The sequence below is a fragment of the Entelurus aequoreus genome, linkage group LG10, assembly GCF_033978785.1.
Source record: "Entelurus aequoreus isolate RoL-2023_Sb linkage group LG10, RoL_Eaeq_v1.1, whole genome shotgun sequence".
NCBI lineage: Eukaryota > Metazoa > Chordata > Actinopteri > Syngnathiformes > Syngnathidae > Entelurus > Entelurus aequoreus.
In genome coordinates this window covers 530,760-557,211 of record NC_084740.1, presented here as the reverse complement: position 1 = coordinate 557,211, position 26,452 = coordinate 530,760, and the positions used below count along the sequence as shown (strand labels likewise).

Below are 26,452 nucleotides of genomic sequence, written 5' to 3'. Positions count from 1 at the left end.
ATAGATAGATAGATAGATAGATAGATAGATAGATAGATAGATAGATAGATAGATAGATAGATAGATAGATAGATAGATAGATAGATAGATAGATAGGTCTTTATTGTCATTGCACAAGTACAACGGAACTTTGTTTTCAGCACAAACCCGTTCAAGATTAGACAAACAAACTGTACAGGGTTACAGCACAGGAACGCTGATGGGTCGTCACAAGGCACCCCGTAAAAGATGGGGAAAAGGGTAAAACGCTGGGGAAGGATGAGTAAAAAAATACCATCTAGACTGGGCTCCTAAGGGGGCCCAGTCTGGAGTGGGAAAAAACCTCCATAGCAAAGCACATACTGTATACATATTACAACATACATATCGAGATATCTAGCAACAGAGGGAAGGGGCAGGGTAATGGTGGTAGGCCGCACCTCTCGGCGCTGACCATCCTTCCATCAGCCCTATGGGATTTGCGTCGAGGGCGTTGGGTTGGGGGGTTGGGGGGGTGTATGTGTGGCGTATATTTTTGTGGATGCATGTTGTTTGTATGTAAGCCTACAGTGTGTCTCTGTTCCGCAGCCTTGATTCTTGTGCAGCCGATAAGTCCAAAGTCAACAACAACAGGTGTGTGTCGATGAGAGACAAGAAGGGAGTTTGTTGTATCTGCTTCAGTTCCCTTGAGAACCGTTCAAGGAACACCTCTTCAACCATTGGTTTTTACCCAGCAATTCAGGGCTGCAACGGCCAAATCCATTGACTGCTCAAATACAACCTCCTACCTCTATTCTGTGATACAGACATTGTCATCAATCGTCAATCCTGTCAAGGGTGTCCAAACTTGTGTCTCTACCATATTAGCCCCTGCTGCAGATTCTGATTCTGTCACCTCGGCTGCATCTGTGTCATTCACAAGTCAACATTTGCCAGTCCTTCCCACATTTAGTTATGCATCCACTAGTATGCATTCACCACAACACACACAGCTGTAGTGCCACAAACCTTGCAAAAGGCTGCCACAACTAGCTTCTTGTCCTAGTGGTAGGCTCAGTAAGAACTATACCACAACCAGTAGTCACAGCCGCGCCATCACCTCCAACTGTGCAGTGTGCTAAATCCGCTATAGCAACTGCAACACCAGTCCCAGCAGCACAGCCTTGGTTCTACCCGAGCATCAAGACACTGATTGCTACATCCTGTGGTATTCCCAAACTAGCACTTCCAAGGTTAAAAAATGGTCGGGGAAAGAGATTTTGCTCTACCCAAAATGGCACAAAACAGCTTAATGGATAAGCACCCTCACCTCAGCGAGCAATATAACTTTCAACTTCCCCTAAATCAGCTCAAACTCCATAGCACTGCAGTCTAAGTCATTTGTGTATGGCCCAAGACCATATACGGCTGTTCTGCAAGACAAATGTGGCCAGCTTACACAATTAGTACAGAGTGAACAAGGAGCAATCCTCAACCTACTAGCTCTCAAATCTCGCATGCAGAATCATTCGACACCATTGCCCTCTCAGTTCAGTCTCGGAACACTTTGTATATGAGCTCAGGTGGGGTTCCCTCGTTAACCGTCTCTTAAATAAGATTTCTCCTGCTCATTGAGACAGATTTGTGCAATATTGTCTTTGTCCAGAAAACCTACAGCCAGGCATCGCCAGGACCTACACCCTACCCAACCTGGTGTGTTTGTCCATTAGAGCTGCTCACCTGAACAACTCTGGGCCTCTTCCTGCCAAAAGGGTGCAACAAAAAGACAGTGTCAGTCCTCCTATTCCCTGGTAAAACAGGTTGCAGCAAGGTGACCACTCTGACAAAGTCACATGCTTCTAAAGACAGTCCTTTTTGTCCATTCTGCAGTAGTAATGATCATTATCTCAACTTGTGTCAGGTCTCAAAAAGTGGATTAAAGAATGTGTTTTTTAAGTGTGGTTGTGGCCACAAAGCTCTAGCCTTTCCACTTAAATGCACTTCACTGTTCTGCTTGAAACAATCCAAGAGTCATCAAGTGATTCAGCACTCGCTCGATGTGGACAATTTCCTCCACAGTATGGGTAAGGTTGAAGAAAGTTGAAGAAGTCAAAGAAGTTGAGGCTCTGATTGAGTCTGAATAAACTTCTTAGTAAGAGAGACTGAGATACAATAGTGGCCAAGAAACATGCCAGAAGTTGTAGCACACCTACCACCTGAAGCGCGATCAGCTAGTAGTACACTGGGGTTATCCAAAGCAGGTGACGACCTATACAAACCCATTCTAGGAATATGCTGGGTTTACTTTAAATAACACGCTGAGTTTCAAGTGTTATACTACTGAAACGTCGGTTGCCACTCTCCGAAATGTATCTTCCTAGGATTATTCGTGCCAGTAACCATCCAAGGTAAGGTGCTTATCCATGGACATGTGGAAGTCCAACCTGGTCTGTGATGACCAGATGAACAGCCTAAAGACATCCTTGACAAGTGGTTGAGCTTGGTACAGGAGATTTCCACTCTTAAACACCTCAAGTTGCCTCGTTCGTATGTACCTTCGGCCGCTCATACTGCCACCGCAACTAGACACATTCACATCTTCTGCCTCTGAGCGCACCTATGGGTTAGCGCTTACGGGTCAGCGCCTATGGGTCAGCGCCTATGGGTCAGTCACCTTCATGCAGACGGTGAATGATAATCAGCACACAGATGTGTCCTCACATGTTTCACAGTCTTTCACAGAATCCCCCACTCAATTGCGCTATGTTGATTCTCTGAGAAATCCATCCACCCATCCATCCATCCATCTTCAACCGCTTATCCGGAATCGGGTCGCGGGGACAACAGCTCTAGCAGAGACCCCCAGACTTCCCTCTCCAGAGCAACATTAGCAACTTCCTCCTGGGGAATCCCGAAGCGTTCCCAGACCAGAGAGGAGAGGTAACCCCCCCCCCCCCCCATCTGGTCCTTGGCCTGCCACGGGGTCTCCTCCCAGTGGGACATGCAACGAGGACCTCCCTAGGGAGACGCTCGTGAACCGAACCACCTAAGCTGGCTCCTTTCCAAGCGAAGGAGCAGCAGCTCTACTCCGAGTCTCTCTCGGGTGACTGAACTTCTCACCCTATCTCCAAGGGAGATGCCAGCCACCCTTCTGAGGAAACTCATTTCGGCCGCTTGTATCCACAATCTTATTTTTTCAGTCATGGTTTCCATAGGTGAAAGTAGGAATGTGGATAGCTCGGTAGACCGAGAGCTTTGCCTTCTGGCTCAGCTCTCGTTTCGTCACAACCGTACGGCAGAGAGACTGCAATACTGCCCCAGCTGCTCTGAGAAATCCAGCAGACAATATTATTCATTGCCTCACCCCACATGAATGATCCAGGAGCATTGCTAAAATAAAGGCCCACATTTCCTTTACCTGCCAGAAAGATTGCTAAAGACTTCCGTAGCCAGAATCTGTCCATCATGTTCAAACAAGTGACCACTATCCCTTCCCTACAGTGCACATTGCACATGAAGGTTGTGCTCTCTTAGAACAGTGATAGATGTGAAGATCCATAAATGCAAGTGTCTAAGACAGAAAATGAAACCGCATTTGGTTTGATCATTAAGAGACACTAAACTTTTGGAAATTGAAACGGAAGAAGATAAACATACTTAAACACTTCAATAAGAATAGAATATGGCTTAAAAGAAGCCATAACAATATTTTATGCTTTTCTGCCAAGTAAACCAAATTCTGTGTCCATTCATGTGTGTATTGTTTTTAAGTAAAGCTTGGTTGAAAGATTTCAGTGTGTGTATAAGTACTTTTTGAGCACATTCAACAATATCGTGATCATAATAACCGTTATAATTTTGGTCATGATGACTGTGATATGACATTTTCATATTGTCACATCCGTACTTTAAAGTAATCTATTGTAGATGATACCTGCACCGTAGGCCACTGCTTCATCTGGATTGATGCTCTTGTTGAGTTCCTTTCCGTTGAACAAGTCTTGCAGCAGTTTTTGGATCCTGGGAATACGAGTGGAGCCTCCTACTAAAACCAGTTCATGAATATCACCCTTGTCCAGCTTGGCATCGCGGAGAGCCTTTTCCACAGGCTCCAGAGTTCCGCGGAACAAGTCTCCGTTGAGCTCCTCAAAGCGGGCCCTGGTGATGGAAGTGTAGAAATCGATGCCTTCGAACAGGGAATCAATTTCGATGTTGGCCTGTGTGCTGGAGGACAGGGTTCGCTTCGCCCTCTCACAAGCTGTGCGCAGACGACGCACGGCCCTCTTGTTTCCGCTGATGTCTTTCTTGTGCTTGCGTTTGAACTCGGTGATGAAGAAGTTCACCATGCGGTTGTCGAAGTCTTCACCCCCCAAGTGGGTGTTGCCTGCCGTCGACTTGACTTCAAAGATGCCGTCTTCAATTGCCAGGATGGACACATCAAAAGTGCCGCCGCCCAGGTCAAAGATCAGGACATTTTTTTCACAGCCAACCTGCAATTATGGAATGATTTAAACATCAGACTTAGAAATGTTTTACTATAAATCATATTTGGTTTGGCTAAAATGACATACACCACACATCACGTCGCGCATCACAAATCACACATCAATTATTTTAAGATGGACCACTTGAACAAGGTCAAAGATGTTTGATACCAAAGGATTAGCAAGGAATGTCAATGTCCACAGAACCTCAAGAAAAAATTTCACTGCACACGTTAGCTGGCATGTATCTCTTCACCTTCTTATCCAGGCCATACGCAATAGCCGCAGCAGTCGGTTCGTTGATGATGCGAAGGATGTTGAGTCCAGAGATGGTGCCGGCATCTTTGGTGGCCTGACGCTGAGAGTCATTGAAGTAGGCCGGCACGGTCACAACAGCATTGGTTACCGTCTTCAAATGACAAAAACAACCCTTACTCTGTGTTCAAAATGTTCCAAAGGGCTATGGGAGCGTAAACCACAAAGAGCCTCAATGTAATTTGTGCAACTAACATGTTAAATTGTCAATTATTAGTATGACAAAATATTCTTCAGAACAATAATTGCAGCCACAAATCCAACCAAATACAATGTAACGTCTCAACAAAAAACTTGCATCTTCTACACTGCAACTGCTAAAGGGACACATGACTAGCTACTCAATGCTATGTTGCAGTTAGCTCACTGACAGACAAGTTGAGTATGTCATCAAGGTGGGAATCAGTCAGGGTACCTCTGAGTCTGGACATAGATGTCGAGGTTCATGACACCATAAGTTTGCTCACAGATGTGCAGTAAGTGCTGCCAAACAGTAAAACCATCACCTGTGCATGTTTTTTAATTTGTGGGTAATTTTGCATTGTAAACCTTTTGGATTTACTGACATTAATGTATTGTTTGTATCACATTGAAAGTTAATCAACTCAATTTGAATATGTTCTTGGTTCGATTTGAATATGCTCTTGGCTTGAAAAGTCAACTGCCACTGAAGACGGATGTGGAATTGCTGATAAGAGTTAACCTACCAGCTGCTAAATATGCTACTGTTCAAAATTACTCGAAGATGGGGGTGTACTAATGTTGTTTTTTTTATAAGTTGTGGGTTGCAGACAGCACAATTTAAGGATGTGGGAGACCATTTTCATACATGTTTTACATTTCCAAATACCAAAACCAGTCAAATGTCAATACAAAGTATGCTAAGCAATCTGACCAAACATCTTAGTTTTGTGTTGAAGGTGAAAAGTAATGCTGTGTACTGTAATATCTGATTTAATAATATTTATGGCACCAACTCATGCTTTAAGTTGACTCAAAAACAAGGAAACATTTTTTAGACCATCCTCATGCATCATTAACAGTAATCCAATTGACTTAACCCTACCAACACTAATAACATTGTGTTGCAAGAACTACGGAAATATGTTTTTAAATCAGTGGTTTACCAGTGACTTGGAAGATTTCCCTTCCAACGTTCTCTTTTGTAAATAAAAAACATGCAGGCATACCTTGCCAAGGTACGCATCTGCAATCTCCTTCATTTTCAGCAGCACCATGGAGGAGATCTCTTCTGGGTAGAAGCTCTTGGTCTCCCCCTTGTACTGCACCTCAACTTTGGGACGCGAGTTATCATTGACGACATTGAAGGGCCAATGTTTCATATCGCTTTGAACATTGGCGTCATCAAACCGGCGTCCAATGAGCCGCTTCGCATCTGTGTAGCACAAGCAGGCAATATTGCGTTATCACGTAGAAAAATCATACATTCATTTGTCAACATAATCTTACGTACCAAACACTGTGTTTGTGGGGTTCATTGCAACTTGGTTTTTTGCAGGGTCACCAATCAGCCTCTCCGTGTCAGTGAAGGCAACGTAACTGGGTGTGGTCCTGTTTCCCTGGTCATTGGCAATGATCTCCACTTTGCCATGCTGGAACACACCTACACAGGAGTAGGTAGTGCCCAGATCGATACCAACTGCTGGTGCCTTAGACATGGTTCCTGAGAATATTAAAGAAATGGCTTTGATGTCAGCCCTAATCCACAAGCTCCATGGGTGGACAACAGGAACGGTAATGGACATGGTAATGAAGCTATTAGCAGAGTCTGAACAACAAGTGGAAAGTGGCCACACCCCATTTGCGGCGCCCTGGTAGTACATTTTCCTCCCTAACGCCCCAACGTCTCTCACTCTTTGACTGTGCCGTCCAACCAATTTCACATCATATTGCCATAAAAAACACCAGCCACAGCTTATAACTGCAATTGATTTTTACTTAGAGTATAAGGGACGTGATAAATAAACTGCATTTTAAGATTAGGTTGAACTTGCAGCTTTGGGACCCACTGTTGGCTCATTCGGTTAATTCGCCTGGAGCGGTGATATTCAACAATTTTTTTATGAGTACCACATTTCCAGAAAGCTAAGGACCTGGTGGAAAACTTTACTCTTCAGGGCTCCACCTCTCACAAACTAAGGTGTCGCGCTTCCTGGTATAATCATAAAAAAATAGCAACCTAAAATGAGTTATTAATGTTATTCTGTTGCAAGCAATTTTTTTTCACACATAAAAGTAGTTTTTTTTAAAAGTAAAACCTAAATTCTCTTATTAGATTAGTGATTTTAAATAATCAGTAAAATATTGAAAACATAGAAAAAAATATTATATATATATATATATATATATATATATATATATATATATATATATATATATATATATATATATATATATATATATATATATATATATATATATATATATATATATATATATATATATATATATATATATATATATATATATATATATATATATATATATATATATATATATATATATATATATATATATATATATATATATATATATATATATATATATATATATATATATATAAATAAATGTAAATCTTCCATAATAGCATAACTGAAAATGTGCCTGACAAATCACATACTATTTGTTTGAATATGCACAACGGTATTAAAATCTGGCAATGTTGCGTAACGCTATAAAACCTGGAATGTTCCAGAAAGTGTTTGGCTCAAAGTGAAGCGCCACACCTTTTTTTAACTTTTCATTAAAAAAAAAAAATTCTCGTCTCTGTTGTAAGACAAATAACAACTGGGCTTATCTAAAATAAACTAAATGTAATGTATTCTGTACATACTGTGTATATACATACATATATATATATATATATATATATATATATATATATATATATATATATATATATATATATATATATATATATATACATATATATATACATACACATATACAGTATTTATAGAATACTTTATATAATCATTTATTTTAGATAAGTCCAGTTGTTTTTGTAATTATATTTGTCTTACAACAGAGACAAGAAAACTTTTTTTTTTTAAATAAAAAGTAAAAAAAAGGTGTGGCGCTTCACTTTGAGCCAAAAACTTTCTGGAACATTCGTGGTTTTATAGCGTTACGCAACATTGCCAGATTTTAATACTGTCGTTCATATTCAAACAAATAGATTGTGATTTGTCAGGCGCATTGTCAGTTACGCTATTATGTAAGATTTACAGCATGCCATATACCAGACACAAGTTAGAAAAGTATCATTAACTACACGTCGATACGGGTCATTTAAAGCTATTTATCAAGCTCGCACAAACTGTTTATAATTGAAATCACCTGTTTAGCTGAACTTTCGTATTTGTAAGAACACGACCATACTAGCATCGATATAGCGCACTGTACTGTATGTGATATCGGAAGATAAATAGTAACTTTACTAGCAAGATAAATTAAAAAAACATTTCCGCATTCACCTCTGTAGTCCTGGACTGGTCCACCCAGCTGGAGAAGGTACAGTAAATGAGCAGGGAGGGGCCTCTCAGCTTCTTAAAGAGTGCAGCATAGAGGTGTGTCAAAAATAACTCTCTCTCTTTCTATCTTTCTCTCTCTCTCTCTATCTCTGTTCCAACGTGAAAGAGAACTGTTGCTGAGACACGTCTGGACAAATAATGCAAAGCATTTTATAACACAATCTGTGGCTATGAACAATATGTAAGGCTCTTGACGGCATGGATACCAGATAATTGTGTGGATGTATGAGGGGTCATTAGGGACATTATTCAGAATGACCTCTTATATACACTACTGAAATGCTCTCACATAAACAAATGTAATGTTTTTCTCACACACACACACTACTGAAACACTCTCATACACACTACTGAAATACTCACGCACACTACTGAAACACTCTCACACACACTACTGAAACACTATCATACACATTACTGAAATGTTTTTCTCTCACACACTACGGAAACACTCTCACACACACACTACGGAAACACTCTCACACACACTACGGAAACACTCACACGCACTACTGAAACACTCACACGCACTACTGAAACACTCACACACACTACTGAAACACTCACACACAGTACTGAAACACTCTCACACACACTACTGAAACACTCTCACACACACTACTGAACAAAAACACTCACACACACTACCGAAAGACTATCATATACACTACTGAAACACTGTCTTACGTCCTCTGCGCTGGACGGACGCTTTTCTGCTTGCTCTCGCTTGCTCTCGCTTCTGCTTGCATTTTTTGCTACTATCTGCTGCTATTTTCTTACACAAAGAGCAACAGCTCTTGGATACTTACAAAACCAGTGGGACTATATTTTCTTTTAGATAACAGAGGCATTTTTCAATATTTTTACGACGTCCTCAACACTACGCGAGGAGGCCTACCATTCAAGATAAGCCTGAGCCCGAGCCTGTGCTACAGTGCTAAAGGTAATCAGCAGAAGATGCCTCCTTTCTCCACGGAAGATTACCACAAACTGCTACAGAAGATTTTACTGTTGGAAATAAAAATGAATCGGTTGGAAGTGAATTTAGAAGTGAATGGACAATGTGGCAACAACACCACTCTAGCACTCCTGTCGACTGAAAACACTGGACAGCACCATGCTACAACCCAGCTAACTAGCAACAATGAAGCTACGAAGAAACGGGAGGTCCCTGTAGAGGGTAATAAATCTACCAGCGAAAATCCTCCCTGGAACACACTTGGTGCGAAGCCAAAGAGAAGACCACCTCCCTGCGACAAGGGAGAATGGATATCTGGCAGGACCCAGCGCCCCGATATCTCTGATCTGACCGGCTGGCCTGCGCTACCATCTTCAGCCAGGCATACTGCGTCATCAACTCCACTGCCACGTAGGACACAGCAGCGGACAGCTGAGAAGAGGAGAACTACCAATAAACCTCCCCAGCAAGCAAGTGTCCAACTAAAGAACAGGTTTGCCCCACTGTTGATGGACAATGGATCCCCCTCTGATTGCCTGAATAACCCACCATCACCACGCAGAAGGGTAAGACCTGCTAACTTTACACCACAGAGAAAGCTAACGAGAGCTCCTGAAAATCTGATTGTGGGGGACTTTTCTGTAAAAGATATGAAAAGCAATAATAACACCAAAGTACTCTGCTTTCCAAAGGATATGGTATCTGACATGGAAAAAAGAATCCTGGAAATTGTCGCTGCACACCCAAATGTGAAAAATATCATCCTGCACATTGGTTTTAATGACATTGTAAAACAACAATCAAGAGAGCTGAAAGAGCACTTCAATAAACTCTTTGAAACAGTCAGCGCTGTGAATGCTGACGTTTTTATCAGTGGTCCTCTACCCCCAATCAGGAGAGGAGCTGAGAGATTCAGTAGACTTTACTCGCTGAATGAGTGGCTATCAAGTGCACTTCTTGCTCGTTCAATGCATTTTATTGACAATTTTAGCTTTTTCTGGGACCGCAGGCATCTTTTTAAGGCAGACGGACTTTGCCTAAATAAGATGGGAGTAAAGCTATTCATGAACAACATGTTTCACTTCCTGCATCTTGCATCTATCATCACTGCCAAGGACAAGAGACAAGAGGAGCCACCGAGGAAGGAAGACACAACACAGCCTATCAGGAACGTCGAAGGAGGACCGCCATTGCAAAAGGAGAACGTCGACCATGAGATACACCAGAGCAAAGAGGAAAGGTGTCTATCCTCCTCTACCGCCCCTCCCTCCATTCTGAATGCGTGTGAAGATCCCTCCCCCACATCCCCAAGCCATCCACGTCTCCATCTTTCTCCCTCCCTCAAGTAGACCTTTCTCCCCCCTTCTCCCCCTTGGAGTTCCGGGAGCTACCCCCACTCACGCCCGCCCTACTCCGATTTTTACCCCCCTAGATCATCGCTCACCTCCACCACCCCCTCCACGAAGGCGTGCTCCACAACCCCCCAGCCATACTTCACCCTTCTCACGCCAACCCCTTACACGCCCTCAACGTCCACCTTCAGTAGTTCGTCCCAGCTCTGACGCTGCTCACTCCCCCTCCCCCTTACGGCAAACCCTGCCTCGCCCTGACAGCAGTCCTGAATATTTCTGATACAGAAAAGGGTTCAGCAGTAGACCACATTATCAGCTGGGCCCAAGGTTGCCTACATCAAATCATGGCACCTTCTACATTCCTGTTGTGACTACCAAGAGAGTAAACATTGGGAAACTTAGCCACCCTGCTAACCTAAACAATCTCATTCCTATTCTCTCCAAATCTAAGCCAAGATCAAAGCCTGTCAATAACACCATCAGGATGGGTCTGCTCAATGTCAGGTCTCTGAATAGCAAATCATTTTTAGTCAATGATTTTATTACCACTTCTAAACCTGACTTTATGTTTTTAACTGAAACATGGATGGAACAAAATAACAGTGCAAGCATTCTGATCGAGACAGCACCCCCCAACTATAACTTCATTGATATATGTAGATCGGGGAAAAGAGGTGGAGGGGTTGCTGCTATATTTAAAAACATGTTTCAGGGGAAACAGATGTCACTTGGTGATTTGACATCATTTGAATACCTGTGTGCTGTGTTGAAATGCTCTCCCAAAATTTTCTTGTTAATTATCTACAGGCCACTTAAATATTCTGCAAATTTTTTCGATGATTTTACTGAATTATTGTCTAGCATCTCCACTGACTTTGACTGCCTGGTTATAACTGGTGATTTTAATTTTCATATTGACGATTTAAATGACAAGGGCGCAAAATAACTTTTTACTATTTTAGACACATTTGAACTGTCTCAACATGTGAAAGAGGCTACTCATTGTAAGGGACACACTCTGGACCTGATTATCACAAAAGGTCCCAATGTTTCTGGTGTTGTTGTGATTGATCCTTCATTGTCTGATCATTTCTGTGTTTTCTTTAATATTTCTGTAATTCCGGACACACAAACAAAATCAAAGAATGTCAAAAAGCGGTACATAAATGAACATGCTAATGTCCTCTTTAAAAACGCCATCTCCTCACTACCACCTCTAAACCCATGTCATGCTGATGATCTTGTAAGCAACTTTAATTCCAAAATTGTGAATATCATAGATATCATTGCACCTATTACAGTTAAAACGATTTCTGGCAAGCAAAAGGCACCCTGGAGAAAATCTGCTGCTGTAACAGCCCAGAGAAGAGAGTGCAGGAAGGCTGAACGAATCTGGCGGAATACAAAACTTCATATTCACCATGACATCTATAAAGAGAGCCTCCAGGCCTACAATTTAGTCTTAAAAAGTGCTAGAGAAACATTCTTCTCCAATATCATAAACAGCAACACAAATAAGGCCAAACCCCTATTCGCAACCGTTGACAGACTGACTAAACCCCCAACACAAATACCAGCCGAACTCCATTCCACGCAGAAATGCAATGAGTTTGCATTCTTTTATACTGATAAAATTGAAGGCATCAGACGCACCATCAATATCTCAAGTAAAAAAGTTGGATCACCAACCCATTTAGGCAAAAGTAACACAGCAATGATGGCAAGCTTTAATGCCATAGACTCTAAAACTCTAGTGGAAACGGTGACAGCTCTAAAGTCATCCACCTGCTGCCTTGATGTTTTACCTACCAACTTCTTTAAGAATGTTTTTGACTGCCTATCAACAGACGTCTTGCAAATAGTTAATAATTCTATTCAATCGGGCAATTTCCCGAAGGCTTTCAAAACTGCAGTCATTAAACCTCTTCTAAAAAAGCAGAGCCTAGATGCCTCTGTTATCAACAACTACAGACCAATTTCAAATCTACCATTCATAAGTAAAATAATTGAGAAAGTTGTCCTCCAACAACTAAATCACTTCTTGGCTTCTACTGGCTGCCACAACAACTTCCAGTCAGGATTTCGACCTCTTCATAGCACAGAGACGGCCCTTCTTAAAGTTATAAATGACATCTAAACACAGACTCTGGCAAAACTTCAGTATTAATGCTTTTGGACCTCCGTGCTGCATTTGACACTGTCGACCACTCAATACTTTTGGACAGGTTGGAAAACTGGGTGGGGATCTCAGGCACAGTTTTAAGCTGGTTCAAGTCATATCTACAAGATAGGAACTATTTTGTTTCCATTGGTGACTTTGTATCAGAACCAACCAACGTAACGTGTGGAGTCCCCCAAGGTTCAATCTTGGGGCCGACTTTATTTAACATCTATATGCTCCCACTAGGACAAATCATGCAAAATAATAACATTGACCATCATTGCTATGCCGATGACACCCAAATCTATGTAGCGCTATCACCAAATGACTATCGCCCCATAGATCTTCTGTGCCAGTGCATTGAGCAAGTCAAACACTGGATGTGCCAAAATTTCCTACAACTAAATGAAGATAAAACTGAGATAATTGTTTTTGGTGCTAAAAAAGAAAGGTTTAAAGTCGTCCAACACATTCAATCACTGTCCCTGAAAACCTCAAATAAAGCCAGAAATCTTGGGGTTATTTTAGATTCTGATTTACATTTCGACAGTCACATCAAATCAGTAACAAAATTGGCCTACTATCACCTCAAAAATGTAAAAAGACTTAGAGGGCTCATGTCAGACTTTGAAAAACTTGTACATGCCTTTATTACCAGTAGGCTAGACTATTGTAATGGTCTCCTTGCAGGTCTTCCCAAAAAAACTGTCAGGCAGCTACAGCTTGTTCAGAACGCTGCTGCTAGAGTTCTAACAAAGACCAAAAAATGTGAGCACATTACACCAATTCTTAAATCCTTACATTGGCTCCCTGTACATCAGAGAATTAATTTCAAAATCCTCCTGCTCACATATAAATCACTACATGGTCTAGGGCCCAAGTATATTACTGATATGCTCCCACTATATAAGCCCTCTAGATCACTAAGATCTTCTGAGACCAATCTGTTAGCAGTTCCAAGAGTAAACTCAAATCAAGGGAGAGCATCATTCAGTCACTATGCAAGAAATAGCTGGAATAAACTTCCTGAAGATGTCAGACTTTCCCCAACTCTGACTACTTTTAAAACTAGACTGAAGACTTTTATGTTCACCTTAGCTTTCAGCTAAATCTTTTAATCTTTTAACTTTTAACGTCTGCACTGTTTTTATTTTCTGCATTTTAATTTTGCTTTTATTTTCTTTCATTTCACTTTGTTGTCTGTGAAGCACTTTGAGTCTGCCTTGTGTATGAAAAGCACTATACAAATAAAGTTGCCTTGCCTTGCCTTGCCTTGCCTTGCCTATCATACATATTACTGAAATGTTTCTCACACGCACACACTACAAAACACTCTCATACACACTACTGAAATGTTTTTCTCTCACACACACTACTGAAACACTGACACACACTAGTGAAGCACTCTCATACAAACTACTGAAACACTCTCATACACACTACTGAAATGTTTTTTCTCTCACACACACTACTGAAACAAATGCTGCTGAAAACCTCTCACGCACTACTATGTGTAAAAAGATTTCACTGGCGCATGTGAGAGCTTTTCACTAGTGCGTGTGAGAGAAAAAAATGTCAGTAGTAATCGTAAAAGGATTTCTCTTGTATGTATGAGAGCTTTTCACTAGTACATGTGAGAGAGAAAAATGTCAGTAGTATGTGTGAAAGGATTTCACTTGTAAGAGCTTTTCACTAGTGTGTGAAAAGATTTGCCTTCCGGTTCCGGTCACCAATAATAGATTGAAGATTTTGGCGCGCTCTACCTTCCACATTTTTCATACCATTCCAACTTAAAAATATTCATCCTCTTCAGGCTTTCCCTTGACAAATTCCAAAAATTCCCGGATTTCCCAGAATTCACAGTTTTTCAGGACATTCAAAATTAATCGGCCATTTGTTAAAACTTCCACCATTTTCCAAACCCTACTTTCAAAAATTGTTCTTTCGACTAATCCTTCCACATTTTTCGACCCATTTGAACTGTTCTACCATCAAAGCATTCCTCTGAATCAGGACCAAAAAAAGCAGTTGTTTTTAAACTGGAAAAATTCTCCAGAGCGCTTTATATCAAACATTTAATTATTACACTAAACACATATTTACAATAGACCTTAGTAAATTCTCATAGTCGCATTATTGAAAGTAACAATGATCAGAGATACAATAGTCAGAGATACAATGATCAGAGATACAATAGTCAGAATATAATAGAAGCTTGATTTGCACCTGCACATTGGGGCTCCACCTTTCACCAATGCTAAGGTGTGGCGCTTCTTGGCATTATTATTAAAAAAAATAGCAACCAAGAAATGGTTACTATTATTCAGTTGCAAGCAAAAATGTTCATACCTAAAATGTGACTTTTTTAAAAGTGAAACCCAAATTATTTTATCAGGTTAGTGAAAAAGCAGCGAAATAAGGAACACAGAAGAAAACAAGTCACATGTCAGTGGTTTCAAACGTACAAAAGCCTGATAGATCAGTTTGCTAAATATAAAAATTAGCTGTATTTTTTTTTTTTATGAAAGAAACTGCCATTCTAAATCTGTCCACAGGATGTCACCATAGCAATTCAAGTGTAACCAACACATGACAGTGTTTAAAGTAGCAGCAGAGTGAACAAACAAGTTGCCTCTATATTGAAGCTATTATCATAGATGTCTGATGTATGTGTCAGGTAAAGGTGGTGACGAACCCCAAGATGCAGAGATGGCAGGCTTGGTGCAGGAAAACATGATTTCATGTCCAAAATTCAGGAAAAACACAATCCAGGACCCAGAAACAGGAAACGAGGAACTAGAAGACAGCAAGCTGCAAACAGCTATCAGCATACAGCTAGTAATACTCTGACTGGAGGGCAAGGCAGGTCTATGGGACGGCGTGGCGAAGTTGGTAGAGTGGCTGTGCCGGCAATCGGAGTGTTGCTGGGCGGAGCCAGAGACGAGGAAGACAATGTCGTCAGCGTTTTGGATGGTTATTTAGAGACACGTTTATGAATGTTCTCACTCATCCAGGTCATTGTCATCTCAGGGCATTGAACCGATCACATCTGTCGTGGAGGATGTCAAAGACCATAAGTTGCCTTTTTTGGACTGTGATGTCCACATTGTAGAAAACAGGGTCTTCCAAGTCGGGGTTTACCAAAACCCACACATACCTATCAATACCTACTTTTTGACTCACACCACCCACTGGAACACAAATTGGCCGTTATCAGAACCCTACAACACAGGGCTAAATAATGTTCCTACCAGCCCACAGGCCAAAGAGAAAGAGCATAGGCATTTGAGGGAAGACCTCAAAACCCAGCTGGTCGTTTGTGAAAAGTGCATCCAGTTCCAGGAATAACAAGAACAGAGTGGATGAAAAGGAAAAAGGTGACAGGCGCAACATTGTTGTCATTCCATGTGTATCAGGTCTATCTGAGAAACTCAGAAGAATTCTTAACCAACACAACATCCCAGTACACTTCAAACTAGGCAACACCCTGAGACAGAGACTAGTGCATCCTAAAGACCGGACACCCCACACCCACAAAAACAATATGGTGTATGCTATCCAGTGTAATGATGAATACACTGATTCATATATTGGGGAAACAAAACAACCACTAAACCGACGCATGGCACAGCATAGACAGCCAAACTCTTCAGGCCAAGACTCGGCTGTCTATCTGCACCTCAGGCAGAAACAGCACTCCTTTGAGAACAAACATGTACAAATTCTGGACAGGGAGGACAGATGGTACGAAAGAGGAGTGGCGTCAAGGTTGAAAAACCATCCCTGAACAGAGGAGGTGGTCTGCGACACCACTTCTCTACTGTCCTTTCAACCATTCCTAAAAGACTGCAATTTAGCTTCCAACAAATAACAGGAGTTAGAAACATTCTTGTCACCTTCTGTGACCAGAATGCCATTTGTTTACAACTGAATGGAATGCTTACGTGGGGGATTCTGACTATTTTGGACTGATAGGAGTCGATCCACAGAGATCGTTCTGCCACACAATACCTCAATGCTAACGAGGGGAAATTACACTTACGACTGTCGTTGCCTTAGACAGTAAGACAGTAGTTTGCATAAAAACAGTTTTTTCTCACTACAATAGGGCGAAACCCTCCTGGTTTTGGAGTATAAACATTTGGGGTTTTGGCACCAGCCGCTGGAATAGACGTGACCAATCTAAGTCTAGAAGCACGAACTGATGAAGCCTACTCGGATAAGCGGCGAAACGTCTTCTAAGACAAACCAAACTGTCGAGCTATTTATAGTTTTGTGGGCGAAATAGAGAGCCCTCATTGACTCCATTGTTGGCAGATGTTTTATTTATTTACGACTTAGACTGCATAATAAAAAAAATTTTGATAAAATAATCCTTGATCGAGCCATGTTCAGAGTAAGGGGAATCATTTTAATCCCCGATTTCACCAAGCTCTCAATGTGGTCAGAAAGTCTCATGGGTGATGGTGGAGAGAAAGACAGTGAAGCCTCTCTTGAGGGTGTAGATGCAGCAGGTGGGACCCCAATTTGTGGTGAGGGCTGTTGTGAAAGAGATGGAAGAGGTGCTGTATAAGAATCCTGTGTTGAGGACTCTGGAGGTGCTGTTTCGGCATGGCGACGGAGGAGTAATTCTTCTTCTGCTCAACTTTTCCCTCTGGGGCAGCACAGAATCCGCTCAAGGCCTATTCTGATGCCTCAGAGCGTGGAAGAGGTTATCCATCAGTCGTCTCACTCCGCCTCTGTCCAGGTGTGGGCCTTTCCCCTTGAGACAGATGCTCTCATTGCCAGAAGAAATTAAAATTGTCAAAATCTGGTCCTTTGGACTCAAGAGACTTGAACAGCCACACATTCGGTTGAATTTGTTTATTCTCCTGTCAACGTTTGGGAGAGGTCCACTAATGAGTGTAGATATTTCCACTTTATCAACCCTCTCAAATAGTTTATCAAAGTATTTCCTTCAGATTTGATCCTTTGGTATTGCGCAAGGACTTTAAGTAGTTTAGTGACGTCGATACCTGCAAAAAAAAATTATGTTTGATATACGGCAGCGTCTTCAAGAGTATCTTTGACCTTGGCACAAATTCTGTGCTTTTGATGCTTCACAATTGGGCTTTGACAGTGTCAAAAATCTGGTGACTTGATCCCGAGTGATAGTACATGTTGCTTATGGATACCAATGTTCTGACTTTGCTTCCGCTTAGAAAGTCCATTGCAGGTCCCTTTATAGAGTCTTAGAAATGACCGTAGAATTTAACTTTTGGCTGGATTTTTCCACAAGGTGTATTTCTTTCCATGGAAAAAAAATCTTGCTTGTAGGGCATTTGTTGATATCTCAAAAAGTTTTTACAGGGACACTTTGTTCAGGTTACTCCTTCGGCCATGTGAGAGGGTAGTTGACAATGATTCAAATATTTTTTGTAAAAAGCATAAAGATGATTTGCGTTTCGGTTCTCATAAGAGAACAAATAAATTAAATCAAAGACTTCTGTACTTGCTTGTCATATTAAACGGCTGTATGGAGCTAAATGTTCCACAGCAAGAAAAATGTATTCAATGTTTGACTAAAAGACATTTGACATGACAAAAGCTGTGTTTCTCAGATTTTATTATCAAACAAGTTGTATTTGCAAAAAACACTGCTTCTATAAAACATGCAAAGTGTTTAGTTACTTTTATCAATTACACGAAGCGTGTGGAAAGTGTTAAACCCACCCCAGTTGTAGAAAATAGCATCTCAAAAACATGAAAGTGATCTCAAAAAATAAGGAAAATATGTAATCAACAATCATTGTACTTTTCTTTTTATTGGGTGACAATTTTGTAATCAAGGGGAAGATGTCATCGTTTAATACTTGGTACATCAGAATCAAATGTTAATGACTGAATAATAAATACAAAAGGGAGACAACTGTTAAGATTTCTGCCTGGTAAACTCTCAAGTAGTTTAGCTGAAAGCCAACCATAGATAAAGCCAAATGTGGTGATTCCTGGAAGTTAAAGTGATTAACCCTAAGTGGCACTTATCTCAGCAGTAGAAAACACAAAGAACGTTTAGTCAACTTCTTCAATGGTGGGGCCTGAAGATTCTCCGCCTCCTCCAGGAGCCCCACCAGCACCAGGGAAACCTGGCATACCTCCTGGCATACCACCCGGCATTCCCCCGGGCATACCCCCTGCACCCTGGTACAGCTTGGTCATGATTGGGTTGCATATTTTCTCCAGCTCCTTCTGCTGGTGCTCAAACTCATCTTTCTCTGCAGACTGAAGGTAATAAATGTTATCAGTTGTACATTTAATTTACAGTTACAGTGGGTTGAAAACAAATAATAAACGTACCTGGTTTTTGTCCAGCCAGCTGATGACCTCTTGGCACTTCTCCAGAATCTTCTGCTTGTCTTCATCGCTGATCTTGTCCTTCAGCTTGTCGTCCTCCACAGTGGACTTAATGTTGAAGGCGTAAGACTCCAAGCCGTTTTTGGCCGATACCTTTTCTCTTTGCTCGTCATCCTGGGCCTTGTAATCTTCAGCTTCCTTCACCATGCGCTCAATGTCGTCTTTGCTGAGGCGACCTGTGCATGACAATATTCATTAAGAGAAAATATACTGTAGGTGGTGCTATCATTTCTGACTTTGCAGCCATTTTAAAAAAGGCAGTCGAAAGCTGATGTGGAGAAAAGTTACCCATGACCTAAGAATAGATTATTAAATTAGCAAAGAAACAAAAAAACAAACAGACATACCTTTGTCATTGGTGATTGTGATCTTGTTCTCCTTGCCGGTGCTCTTGTCGGTTGCAGACACATTCAGGATGCCATTAGCATCAATGTCGAAGGTCACCTCGATTTGAGGAACTCCCCGGGGTGCTGGGGGGATTCCAGCCAGCTCAAATTTACCCAAAATGTTGTTGTCTTTGGTCATGGCCCTTTCACCCTCATACACCTGCAGATATAACATGTCTAGGGTTATCATCACATTTATTTATAGAAAGAGCTAAGACATTGTGTGCATGTCTTACCTGAATGAGCACACCAGGCTGGTTGTCGGAGTAGGTGGTAAAAACCTGCGTCTGCTTTGTAGGAATGGTGGTGTTTCTCTTAATGAGCGAAGTCATGACTCCTCCAGCGGTCTCGATACCCAGAGACAATGGGGTCACATCCAGCAGCAGCAAGTCCTGGACATTCTCCGATTTGTCACCAGACAGGATTGCAGCCTGCACCGCTGTAAAGCAAAACAATTCAAATTTAGAAGTTGTGTTCATTCATCAGCTGATGAATAAGCTTTTAAGTATTGTTAACTTATTGTAGATTATACCTGCACCGTAGGCCACCGCTTCATCTGGATTGATGCTCTTGTTGAGTTCCTTTCCGTTGAAGAAGTCTTGCAGCAGTTTTTGGATCCTGGGAATACGAGTGGAGCCTCCTACTAAAACCAGTTCATGAATATCACCCTTGTCCAGCTTGGCATCACGGAGAGACTTTTCCACAGGCTCCAGAGTTCCGCGGAACAAGTCTCCGTTGAGCTCCTCAAAGCGGGCCCTGGTGACGGAGGTGTAGAAATCGATGCCCTCGAACAGGGAATCAATTTCGATGTTGGCCTGCGTGCTGGAGGACAGGGTTCGCTTCGCCCTCTCACAAGCTGTGCGCAGACGACGCACCGCCCTCTTGTTTCCGGCAATGTCTTTCTTGTGCTTGCGTTTAAACTCAGTAATAAAGAAGTTCACCATGCGGTTGTCAAAGTCTTCACCCCCCAAGTGGGTGTTGCCTGCCGTCGACTTGACTTCAAAGATGCCGTCTTCAATTGCCAGGATGGACACATCAAAAGTGCCGCCGCCCAGGTCAAAGATCAGGACATTTTTTTCAGAGCCAACCTGCAAATTTGAAATTCAGAGCAACGTGTATCCATCATTTAAAACGGTCATAATAAAAATCATATTTTGTTTGGTGAGACATGACGAAGATTTTATGATGGATCTGTTTACTTCAAGCTCTGTTAGTCTGAAAATGTAACAACTCCCAACAGTCTACGAGCCAAACAGACTAGGTGTTTGATTACTGAGGAAAACAATAGTCTACTAAAACACACGAAACATCAATCTACACATATCTCTTCACCTTCTTATCCAGGCCATACGCAATAGCCGCAGCAGTCGGTTCGTTGATGATGCGAAGGACGTTGAGCCCGGAGATGGTGCCGGCATCTTTGGTGGCCTGACGCTGAGAGTCATTGAAGTAGGCCGGCACGGTCACAACAGCATTGTTTACAGACTGCAAAGGAAAAAAAACACTTACCTCTACAGACTTTACTTACAGCTATAAATACATTAGGGTCCAACAAACATTTGATTTAGGGTTAACCTAAAATCAAATAATATTGAAGTAATTTGTACTTGACTTTATTGTCAGTTATTTTAGATTTTTTTTACTATATATAAAGTATGTTTTACTGGTATTTTATCCGATATTTCTTACTCATGGTTTGATGTGATTAATAAAAAGGTGTGTTTTACATTTTCTTTTGATATCTATGGCTTTTTGCACAAGGTGCAGGTTTCAACAAGTCAAATTCAAGACTGTTAGGGCTTTTAAGACCATATTAAATAAAATTCAATATAATTTTACATCCATACTGACAAAAAAAGTACCATGACGAAGGGAAACCAGAGGCCCTGTAAGTATTTGAACTCATTCAATGCTCTTTCACTTTGGAAAATAAAAATGTTTAACCTGTACTAAAAACACCAGAAGCCTCTCTAGTTCAAACTCAGTTTAGAAAAACTACGGCAAACATTGCAACTGCCTTTTTTTCCCATTTGCTTTTAAAATCAATGCCTTCCTGTTCAATATTCCAAAGTTCTCTTGTACTTCATACTGAGTGTTTTCACGAAACAGAGAAGTTGGCCATGGTGGAGAAAAGCACAACAGTAGATCTGTGAAAAGTACTGTTAGCACCTCTGCTAATAGTTCACTTTGGCAGTGTTTTTTGGCTGTCAGCAAACATCTAGAGTACTACGGTCTGCCCAAAGTTGTGACTAAACAGAGATTGTAGACAGAACAATTGTCTAAAAAGAAATAAAGTGATTATGGATCACAAGCCTCAACACAGGATGTGGATGTAAGAATGATAACATTCATATTTGCTAAACCTATTTTGTATTTGGTACATGGTGTATTTCACATTGACTACATTTTCACCTGCTTTTAAAAGCAAAGAAGCCTACCTAGGAAATTACAAAAATGTCTGACGGGGATCATATTTGCTAAACCTATTTTGTATTTGGTACATGGTGTATTTCACATTGACTACATTTTCACCTGCTTTTAAAAGCAAAGAAGCCTACCTAGGAAATTACAAAAATGTCTGACGGGGAGGAGAAGCAGGCATATATTAGGACTGAACGATTAATTGCATTTGCAACTTGATTGCGCCACGATATTTTGTGGAGTTAAATACCAGAGTTTGTCAAATTGTAAAAAGAGGAAATAAATATTGTGTCAGTGTTAAAGAAGGCATTTCAAAATCATTCAACCCTAGCATATATCATTAAAAGTATGCAGGCATACCTTTCCAAGGTACGCTTCTGCAATCTCCTTCATTTTCAGCAGCACCATGGAGGAGATCTCTTCTGGGTAGAAGCTCTTGGTCTCCCCCTTGTACTGCACCTCAACTTTGGGACGCGAGTTATCATTGATGACATCGAAGGGCCAATGTTTCATGTCGCTCTGAACAACAGTGTCATCAAACCGCCGTCCAATAAGCCGCTTCGCATCTGTGTAGCAGAAGAAGGCAATATTGCGTTATTACGTAGAAAAAAAAAAATCACACTCATTGTCAACATTAAATTTGCGTACCAAATACTGTGTTTGTGGGGTTCAATGCAACTTGGTTCTTTGCAGCGTCACCAATCAGCCTCTCCGTGTCAGTGAAGGCAACATAACTGGGTGTGGTCCTGTTTCCCTGGTCATTGGCAATGATCTCCACTTTGCCATGCTGGAACACACCTACACAGGAGTAGGTAGTACCCAGATCGATACCCACTGCTGGTCCCTTGGACATGGTTCCTGAGAAGATAAAAAAAATAGCTTTGACATCAGCCCTAATCCGAAAAGATCAGTAACTCTCTACAACAGGGGTGTCAAACTCATTTTAGATCGGGGGCCACATGGAGAAAAATCTACTCCCAAGTGGGCCGGACTGGTAAAATCACAGCACGATAACTTGAAAATAAGGACAACCGCAGATTGTTTTCTTTGTTTAAAAATAGAACAAGCACATTCTGAAAATGTACATATTATAATGGGTTTTTTTTTTACACTTACATGTTGCGGTTGATAGTATTCTATCTTTATTTGTCGTTATTTATACTTTCTGAATAAACTATGTGATAATGTTCATCAGTCAACTCATTGGTGTTCATTTTCAATCTATCAAGATAACAAAAGTAATATCAAAATTAAATTACAGGATGTTAGTTTGCTCATTTTCCTCAACTGATGTACTCGACATATGTAGCATCATCTACAAAGATACAATGAATTGCTATTGCGACATCCAGTGGACACATTTAGAACAGCAGTTTCTTTCATTCAAAAATTTCGGCTCATTTTTATACTTAGCAAACTCATCCCGTGGGCCGGATAAAACCTGTTCGTGGCCTGATCCGGCCCGCGGGCCTTACGTTTGACACCCCTGCTCTACAAGCACGATGTGGGGCTACAGGGATGCATTGTGGTAACGATGCCATAGCAATCTGCGCCACAAATGGAAACTAACTGTCCACAGCACCCGTTTTCAACACTTCGAGTACCTTATGGTGGAAAACTGCAGTCACTGTGTGTTTGAGAGTGAGAGAGACAAGACTTATAAATGTGCTGATGTTAACACATTGTGTGCCATTGCACATGTTAATTGTTTTAAAACTTTTACTTTGAAAGTGTTACTTCTGCTGCAGATAACTTCGGCCCTGTTTTAATAAATACTTAGGCCTAATACACTACTGTAATTTAATGTTGGTCATTATGGTGGTACTTATAGAGCCAAGTGCTTTCCGAGGTGGCACTTGAAAATGTTTTGAGAATCACTGCCTTAGTTCATACAGCATTGTGTTTATAAAAGGAGAAAGGCAACACAACCGTGTTAACAGTGTGATTACAGCATATGAATTTAAGTTAGATAAACAACTCCCAAGGCATCAATGCCTCACCTGTTGTGAAGGCCACCGCAGAGCACAGCTTTATATGCATGTATGATTGTGCTTATGTCATTAGATTAGATTACATAATACATTGAACTTAAGTAGCTGAGATATTAAAAATGTGTATTGCATTTGTTATAATCATGCTTACACAGCCAATTATGCATATTTAATGTTTAACCCAGTGCCACAGCTGTAGTGCAAGGCTGTGGTTAACACTGCTTTATATCATGCATTTAATTACCACAATGGTTGTAAGAAAATTAAAATATATCAATCAAGGAGATAATTGTCAGTGATTCTCAACACTGCTTCATATCATGCATTTAATTACCACAATGGTTGTAATAAAAGTATCAAATTTATCAATAATCAAGCTCATTTTGTCAGAATAGTCTCAGCCAGTGACTCTCAAACTGTGGTACAGGCTCCATCGAGTGGTAAGTAAGTTGTATTTATTTAATATTCAAACAGTCTTACTGTTGAAACTGATGTTACAGTGGCCTCAAATATTAAATAAAATTGTTAAAAAACTGCTCCGTTTATAATAAATGTTTAGGATTGGTACGCCAGTGTTTTTCAACCAACACTAGTAACACTAGTGTACCGTGAGATATTGTTTGGTGTGCAGTGGGAAATTATGCAATTTCACCTAATTGGTCGGAAAAATTATTTTTTGCAAACCAATAATTATAATCCGCAAACAATGTGCCGTTGTAGAGTCTATGCTGTCTGGAGATCAGCAGAGTAACCATGTAATACTAATCCCTACCAGTAGGTGACAGCAGGTAGCTCGTTGCTTTGTAAGCCTACTTTGAGACAGGATAATTAATAATGGTCACGGTTTGAAGTCATATCGAACAATTGCGTCAGGTATTTGATGAGAACGACTTTATATTGTCAATACAGGCTATTGAGTTTCGTTTAACATTTTCTGCTGGAGGTGTCTGTCATGTATTGGTTACTCGGGTCACAGGACAATACCGGAACCATTTTAAAGGGGAACAAAGGACATGATGACATGTGTTGTGTGTCGGACACCTGGAAGTGGAAAATGTAAGAGCGGGAATAAAAGGCAGAAAAAGACAATACGCTTTCATTTGGTGTATTATTAAGCTTAGATTGCTAATAAGTGAACTAACAAGTGACAAGTTTGGCACAAAACAATGGCGACGAGGATGGGATAGTGTGCCCCTGGATTTTTTTCAATGAAAAAAATGGGCCTTGGCTCAGCAAAAGGTTGAAAAACACTTCTACGCTATTGTTTTTCAATGTTGGTCTTTATGGAAGAGCCTAGTGTTGTAGTGGTGCTTAGTTGGGAAAAAAGTGTTAAAGAACCACTGGTATATAAGCTTGAAAGAAATGCATTGCGACGTCTACGCATGCGCTAGGGTGCGGCCCTGCGCTTCCACGAGGCATGAAACTTCCTGTACCATTTCAGCTTTTCCTCTTAGCTTTACGCCAATTCGACACGTTCTAAATAACTACGACATACTTTATATTTATACAGAATATATGTGGTCACGCCACAATTTATGGTTTACAGCAATAATCGACATTAAGAACAGTAATGGTGTACTTCAGGCCTAAACTACAAGTCAATACGTATTTTAGCTATTCTACGTGCTAGCATTACATTTAAATTGTTTTGTTACTTGAAAATGATAAGCTCGGTAAATAAATAAAACACGACTCACCTGTTTTATATTCGGCCTTTATGGTCCTGAACTGGTCCGCTATCCGTGCTGAGGCGCAGATGAATGACCGAGCAAAGGTCTCACACGAGTCTTTAAAGATTGCAGCATAGAACGTTCTCGAAGGCTCTCGCAGGAAAGGCGGGGCATGCAGTCATTAATGGTCCAATCAGAAGCGAGCTTTTTCCGTACGTCATATGGCGCTGCCCAGTCTGCTTGCGTAACAACTTTCTGCCGTAACTGCTAACATGGAAATGCTGGTCAATATTATGCTTCAGGGATTTTTTTTATATATACATAAATGTAGATTTCTTATAGTAAAACCGACATTTTCACATTGGCTTAATGTTTTCAATGTATCAATTAAATCCTGGAAAATTGTTAAAAGTACAAACCCCCTTAAATTTATATCTTTATTGCAGAAATTTAAAGTGTTTTAGATTAGCCGTTTTTTGTCTTTTTGTATTTTGTATCTTATCCTATGTTTTTATTATTATTGATTTAATTGTATGTATGTTTTTATATTCAATTTGTATTTGCTTTCATTCTGTTTTGTTAAAGACAATAATTGCTCAACCTGGCGGATGTTGAAAAATGTTATGTTGAAAGTGCCTTGTTTTTTGTGTACATTCTGAATATATGTTTGTATGTACAATTGTTCAATAAAATCTGCCGTACGTGCAACTACAATTTTACGACTTTGCTGAAATATGTTGATATGTTGCGTCAATTATGTTATTGTACTGTCTAAAACATTTGTTTTTTGCATGGATTACTCCTATATG

General features: G+C 40.7%; 3 protein-coding genes across 3 annotated transcripts; 1 reads left to right on the top strand and 2 right to left on the bottom strand.

The window, feature by feature from the left end:
- Positions 1-3,866: 3,866 nt before the first annotated feature.
- LOC133659094 (heat shock cognate 71 kDa protein-like) lies at positions 3,867-9,642 on the bottom strand. Its single transcript, XM_062061831.1, has 6 exons — positions 9,505-9,642; positions 8,255-8,326; positions 6,232-6,441; positions 5,948-6,153; positions 4,699-4,851; positions 3,867-4,448 (listed from the first exon to the last, which is right to left on the bottom strand). The coding sequence occupies exons 3-6, from the start codon at positions 6,434-6,436 to the stop codon at positions 3,867-3,869; spliced, it is 1,146 nt and encodes a 381-aa protein (XP_061917815.1). The 5' UTR covers positions 6,437-6,441; positions 8,255-8,326; positions 9,505-9,642.
- Positions 9,034-14,023, top strand: LOC133658135 (uncharacterized). Its single transcript, XM_062059782.1, has 2 exons — positions 9,034-9,835; positions 9,962-14,023. Exons 1-2 carry the CDS (start codon positions 9,269-9,271, stop codon positions 10,616-10,618), a joined length of 1,224 nt encoding a protein of 407 aa, XP_061915766.1. The 5' UTR covers positions 9,034-9,268; the 3' UTR covers positions 10,619-14,023.
- A 4,543-nt stretch (positions 14,024-18,566) lies between these two features.
- Positions 18,567-25,823, bottom strand: LOC133658134 (heat shock cognate 71 kDa protein). The gene is made up of 9 exons (XM_062059781.1): positions 25,671-25,823; positions 22,631-22,840; positions 22,343-22,548; positions 20,894-21,046; positions 20,094-20,649; positions 19,798-20,000; positions 19,523-19,721; positions 19,119-19,351; positions 18,567-19,043 (listed from the first exon to the last, which is right to left on the bottom strand). Exons 2-9 carry the CDS (start codon positions 22,833-22,835, stop codon positions 18,834-18,836), a joined length of 1,965 nt encoding a protein of 654 aa, XP_061915765.1. The 5' UTR covers positions 22,836-22,840; positions 25,671-25,823; the 3' UTR covers positions 18,567-18,833.
- Between the last annotated feature and the right edge of the window lie 629 nt (positions 25,824-26,452).